Source organism: Ciona intestinalis, unplaced genomic scaffold (genome assembly GCF_000224145.3).
Source record: "Ciona intestinalis unplaced genomic scaffold, KH HT000105.2, whole genome shotgun sequence".
Taxonomy (NCBI): Eukaryota; Metazoa; Chordata; class Ascidiacea; order Phlebobranchia; family Cionidae; genus Ciona; species Ciona intestinalis.
The window spans coordinates 86,895-93,325 of record NW_004190427.2 but is presented as its reverse complement, the minus strand read 5'-3'; the positions used below and the strand labels follow the sequence as shown (position 1 = coordinate 93,325).

The 6,431-nt window shown below is 33.9% G+C and overlaps 1 protein-coding gene and 1 long non-coding RNA gene across 5 annotated transcripts in view; both read right to left on the bottom strand.

The window, feature by feature from the left end:
• Positions 1–3: 3 nt before the first annotated feature.
• Positions 4–1,058, bottom strand: LOC108950331. The gene is made up of 2 exons (XR_001975184.2): positions 895–1,058; positions 4–464 (listed from the first exon to the last, which is right to left on the bottom strand). It is a non-coding gene; the product is annotated as an uncharacterized LOC108950331 (long non-coding RNA).
• Positions 1,059–3,999: 2,941 nt separating this feature from the next.
• The window catches only part of LOC100183074 (chondroitin proteoglycan-2-like), a 13,417-nt gene continuing 10,985 nt past the window's right edge, over positions 4,000–6,431 (bottom strand). For 2 of the 4 annotated variants that reach the window (XR_003396857.1, XM_018815836.2), the window contains exons 5-11: positions 6,272–6,428; positions 6,029–6,108; positions 5,804–5,939; positions 4,836–4,934; positions 4,369–4,461; positions 4,166–4,207; positions 4,000–4,085 (exon numbers count right to left, since the gene is read on the bottom strand). Coding sequence is in view for 3 of the 4 variants with exons in the window: in XM_018815836.2 (XP_018671381.1) it covers positions 4,370–4,461; positions 4,836–4,934; positions 5,804–5,939; positions 6,029–6,108; positions 6,272–6,428 (564 nt within the window). In the remaining variant the exon portion in view is untranslated. The remainder of the gene's footprint in view (positions 4,086–4,165; positions 4,208–4,368; positions 4,462–4,835; positions 4,935–5,803; positions 5,940–6,028; positions 6,109–6,271; positions 6,429–6,431) is intronic. The other 2 variants (XM_009863236.2, XM_026838729.1) reach the window with 1 other exon arrangement.

Genomic DNA, 6,431 nt, shown 5'->3' with positions numbered 1-6,431 from the left:
CGATTCGACTAAATATGACTGTACAAAGCGTGGATGACTACGTAAGAAGCAATTACTAAAGTGAAAATCTAATTAAAGCGAATTAATTACTTTTAACATACCTGGTTTGTTGAAGCGACTGAAGAATAAACCATAAGAAAACGAATACTGGCCTACAACCATAAAGTGTGGTCGCTTTTCATATTATAAAGTATAAAAAATATATAGGTTAAACTTTTGCGAAGATTAAATCACTATATGTTTTCTCTAAGAAATATTGTGTGTTTTTACTATACAAAATAAATAACAAGATTTATGTCAAACTTCTTTGTGCTTTGTTATTTAAGGTACAATATAAACTCTCCAATTACCAGGCGCACAAATCGTAAATTCAAGTTATTGTTGGGTTGCAAAATCCTGGTTTTACAAGTTTAACGACATCCGCCAATGTGTGTTTGATCAAACGTCATATAAGGTGGTGTCATCTGAAAATCGTCACATTTAAAAAACGACGATAATATTGACTGACCTGATTTGAACTCCTATCTGACCAGTCAGCGGAATGTAATTTTATTGCGTGTTTGGAGCATTCCAGAAGGATTAATTGTTCACCAGTTACAGGAATAGAAGTTATTTTTGCCGACTCGTCTAATGCGTTGCGATAACAAGTTATCGCGATTTATCGCTATTTTCCATTTTATTTTATCCATTTTAAAATTTTCAAAATTTTTTTCAAATATTTTTAAAATTTTGAAAAAAAAAACAAACTATTTTCCATTTTAAAATAGTACTTTTGGAAACAATTATTTTTATTTGTATAATACAATTGGTTCGGTATTTCTCAACCACATATTAAACGAATTTAGATGTGGTATGTATTTTACCAATAAGTAATATATAACTAGATTCACATACCGATTTGCACTTCTTCCTTGTTTTCATTTCTTATAGATGTTTTCGTTTTCTACCTTGTTTTTGTACCCGAAGCAGCAAATTAAATTTATCTTGTGTTAAATTAAGGTAATAAAACTACCTTGTCAAAACTACATGGGAGAATGGCAACTCGGTGGGTCATTGCTGTTTTCTGTGGTTATTTTAATAGATTAATGAGACAGGTAAATTAGTTCAAGTTTGGTATAGCTGTATCAACAATACAAGTGTAGGTGTATGGGTGTATTAATATTCGCGGTGATTTTGAAAAGCAGCGCACTTGACTTCAATTGGTTAACTTGACTTGTTTTAGGTATTTCACAATTCGTAGCAGTTTTTTTTATTTATAATTTTATAATAAATGCTTAGTTAGTTAGAAGCGTAAACGCAGTGAGAATTTATTAGCTGCCTATATTAAGTAATATTGTATCTGCAAAAAGCTTTGCGAAAGTTTCGGCACGTGTTATATTAGGCTTGCGGTTTGGGAATTATAAAAGTGGAAAATTAATGAAATAATTTAATTAACACACGAGAAGTGTTTGCTTAGCATGTTGGGATCTTAATCTTTTACATTAAATGGTGACAGTGACACCATCGAAAAGGTTGTTACGATAACACAATAACCTCGCAAAAATATACATTTTAACTGTGTCTGGTGTTTGCAAGTAGAATGAAGTAAAAATAAACGCATTCGTCAGGATTTGCTCAGCAAGAGAATCACCCCGGTATAAATTGATCTCGAGGAAAAAGTACATAAAATGTTATATTTAAAAAAAAATATTTAATTAAACGCACAACAAAAAGGCTACCTCGGAAAACTGGCGCGGTATATACAGCATGGCCTACTGAATGTATTCAGTTATAGGTCATAGGTATAGACATTTAAACCCACGCCAAACCGAAATATAAGTTAACCTACAACAACAGAAGATTGCCCTAAAGTTTCATTTCAGTCAAAATATGGATGGAAGCTAATAATATTTAATATAGTTGGCATTGCAGTCTTGATATATAGAAATACGACGTTATAAATGACCGGTGCCAGCACCGCAACTAAGTAGGCGCGCAGGTTGCCAGGATACGTTCATAGCTGTGTATGACGTATGTCCAAACGCCAAAAAGCAAATACTATTAACATTCCTAGGTTAACGAGCAGCAACTATTTAAAATAAAGGAATATGCTTAATACTATTTTCATGATAATATTTATAAGTAGGATTTTAATAAATATAGTAGGGTGGGGAAGCTGGGACACTTTTTCATTCTATTTTCTCGTCATATTTGAAAATATAAGACGAGAAATCAGAATATAATATAAAGGCGCATCCTCACGACTCTCATACGCCGTTGTTAATTGCTTAAAATAATAATTAAAAATTAAAAATGTTTGTAAAGGTTGTACCATCTTACCCCTCATTACTATATTTTAATTAGTAATTAAATAATTAAATAATTTAAGTTAACAGTAAAAGATCGACTCGTGTGTCGCATACACTAGTAGTTGCACAATTAGGGATCTATAGGAAAAATGCTCTTTAAGTTGTGTTTGATAAACATATAGTTGAGCGATAATAAACTTTCAAACAAAGTTACAAAATATTCTCACAAAAAAACGTACACGAATGAAATATTCTCACAAAAAAACGTACACGAATGAAATATTCTCACAAAAAACGTACACGAATGAAATATTCTCACAAAAAACGTACACGAATGAAATATTCTCACAAAAAACGTACACGAATGAAATATTCTCACAAAAAACGTACACGAATGAAATATTCTCACAAAAAACGTACACGAATGAAATATTCTCACAAAAAAACGTACACAAATGAAATATTCTCACAAAAAAACGTACACAAATGAAAAACGGCAGTCGTTATTTACATTTGGACGCGCATGTTTTACGTTTGTTTAATCAGAAACTCACGCCCTGTGTAAATTCTGTCACTCCGTCGATAAATTAAGTTTCCTGTCCAATCTTAAACTTATAAAGTGATCCATCATATTGCTTGAAGTTCCTACATCTCTATCGAACATTTTAACATTATAGCATTAGCTCTTGTTTTATATCGTCTATATATATATATAAGTAACCCTCAAGCTACTAGAAAATTTTTAAAGTTCTCACATTATAAACAAAAGCAATTATAAAGTAGGGTGGGGAAAATGGGACACTTTTTTTCTATTTTCACGTCATGTTTCGCAGTAAACAAAGTAAATTTAAAGAATTACTAAACCGTATGCTCACGACTCCTATGGACCGCTGTTAATTGTTTAAATCACGATCACGATATCTAAATATTATGTGCTACCCTACATATGTCCAGTCTTCCCCCACGCTATTATTATAAAACTAATTCACTAACTTCATGTCTCCTACAAAACCTATGGCTTCCTTAATGTTTTATCCAAACCAAAAAGACCATACTACTATGAAAATACTGGGTCACACCAATGGAAGTTATTTCAGATGGCAAGTTAAGTTGTTAACACGCAAGACTCTAATAATTACAAGGGCGCGTTCCGTTGCATGGCGCGTTTGTTGATAAAATTTTCGAACTTATGCTTGAGGCTGTTGCTCTTTGATTGTGCACGGTTGCTGTAACGTCTGTGCGGCAGTGTGTAAATTGTAGAACGTGGCTTTCACTTCTTTTATGAAATAAATTTTGTCCTTCAGTTTTACCCATATACGCCTGTTATAACGATTGTTGTTTTGTTTCACAGTTAGGCTGCTGCGTGTGTTTTCGCATTTGCATACTTTTCTGATTTTTCTTACCGCTATAAGAACCTATAAAGAATAAACACGACAGTGAGCATGAGGTGTATGAAAACGTCATGTGTGTCTGGTGTGTAAGAAGACACTCATGTTATAACTCGACAGTAAGCATGAGGTGTATAAAGTCGTGTTTGTATAATTATAGCACAGTCAATGACTAAGACATGTATATTCCATATATTAAACACTTTAAAGAAAACTGAAGTTCTGCCTCGATTTGTCCTATATTCTCTTTAACGTGTGCACGAAAACAGTCGGTTTACAAGTATTGCATCGATTTTATTCCGCTATTCATTACGCTACTTCAAAAGTATATTAAAATTAATTGCGCATATAATACTATGCCGATGTATCATCTTTTGCATGTTGAATTACCACAAAAGTGCCTAAATATCTGCAAATAAAAACAACATTTTAGAAATCTAAAAATCTGTATAACATTATAAGCCTATATCAAAGTATGATATTACTTACAATTAAAAACAAAAGTTTCCCGGTAAAAACATCTAGAAGCATCTGCAAGCATTTGAACAGTTTAGTTTGGGTCTAAACGGGGCATGTTCATTTAGTGTATAGAGATCAATTATTTTCATAACCCCTATTCGGGGGGAGATGTTAAACTTAACTTTACTTTAAGGGTTCGGGAAGGTAGAGTTATTTCAAAAAAGTATATTTACCTTAACAGCCAGGAACATTGTATGACCAATCACACACGGATAACGCTGGGTTGAAAACTGTGCCAGGTGCGCAAGGCATGACGTACAAGATACCTATATTATATAAGGAGTAAATGTACAATCCGGTTTGCAGTTTAGAACATTGACGGCTAAACTACAGATTTCACGATAAAGACTGCTATTTCTCTAACCCAAGGTTACCAATGGGCCATATAAACTGCCCGAAAAATATACCACGAATTTAAATACGTGATAACTCAACGTTATATACATCATCACTTGAATAGCGACCCGATATGTATATAATAAAATACTGTTCTATTGATTTAAATTTTCCCCCCATGTAAGGGTAAACAGACCTGTTTATAATCTGTAGATAAGCATAGGGCATGAGCTACGGGAAGGGGTTATTATAGAAAAGGATATGTAGCTATAGAATACAATTATCGAGAAGAAACCAAACTAACCTGCTCCACACTGGTAGAAGTGTGTACAATCACCAGGTTTTTCAAACGGACCAGTGCTTAGTGGTTTATCATCTGCGTCCACGCATTCATCCGAAGTACCTGTATAAAATTAAGAAAGTGATTATATGCCACCAAAACACTGATATATAGTAGGATGAGGGGAGATGGGACACTTTTCATTTTATTTTCTCATCTAATTTAACAGTAAACTAAGAACATTCAAACATTATAAATCCGTATCCTAACGACTCCTTTAGACCATTGTTTATTGTTCAAAACACGTTTTGGAAATTTGGATATTACGTGCTAAAGGTGTCCCGTCTTCCACCACCCTACTATATGCATTGTACCAAAACACTAATATAAACATTAAAGAGGGAAATCGAAATTTTAAACTTTAATGTCAATATATTGTGAAGTGATTGAATAAATGAATGAATGAATGAATGTAACTTACTTTATCCTTGCGTGGCCGGAAAACGTCAGTCGTTATCACACGGGTTTAACACCTCGTGCCAGCTTACGAGTTACCATGTATGTTACTTTGTGGGTAATTTTTTTTAGGGGATTTTTTTTTATGTATTTCGGATAATTTAGACAACCCATTAGCCACTGAGTTGGAGCAATTGTCCTTAAGTGTCTTGCCCAAGGACACAAACGCCCACAATGGTAGCAGCATCGAGCCTTGAACCCATTACCTCTGGGTTACAGGCAAGCGCGCTAACCACTATACCACGGCGCCGGCCTCGACTATCGGCGACTTTAAGTAATTACATATAATATAATCCTTTGTTTACAAAACGAAAGCAAATACAATATCAATAAAACAACAAAGAAAAGGGGAATCAAGAGAAAAACAATGAGGTGAAACACACTATGTTTTAAAATTCCATAAAATAGCGCCACTTCTAAAGCATGAATGTCAAAAAAAAATCTCGAATTTCCTAAAAGCTTGAATTTTCACTTACCACTGGGTGGGTTGACAGTTGTTGGGTGAACTCCCCCACAACCAGGTACATTGTAAGGCCAATCACACACACCAATTGCTGGGTTGAATGCAGTTCCTGGAGCGCATGGCATTGTGTACAAATAACCATTGGAGCACTGTAAATCAAGCAAAAATGTGGTGTTAAAATTTAATACATTTATACATTTACAAAGAAAATACATTTATAAAAAGTGTGAGTACTTACTTGGTAGAAGTTGTCACAATCTTCAGGTTTTTCAAATGGATCAGAACTGATTGGTTTTCCATCAGAATCCATACATAATGCTACAATAATTTGAAATTAGTAAAAGTTTGATAAACAATTTCGGAATCCTGCTTCAGTTTTATTTTTATTTTGATTATTTATGTATGGTTGCTATTGCTATAATCCAAAACATTGTACTTTGACTATGAGACCAACATAAAAACTCTACTAGTTTAAACTTACGATCAGTGACACCAGGATTTGTTGTTGTTGTTGGTGGTGGTGGTTGGGTACCACTTCCACAACCAGGTACATTGTAAGGGTAGTCACACACACCAATTGCTGGGTTGAATGCAGTTCCTGGAGCGCATGGCATTGTGTACAAATAACCATTGGAGCACTG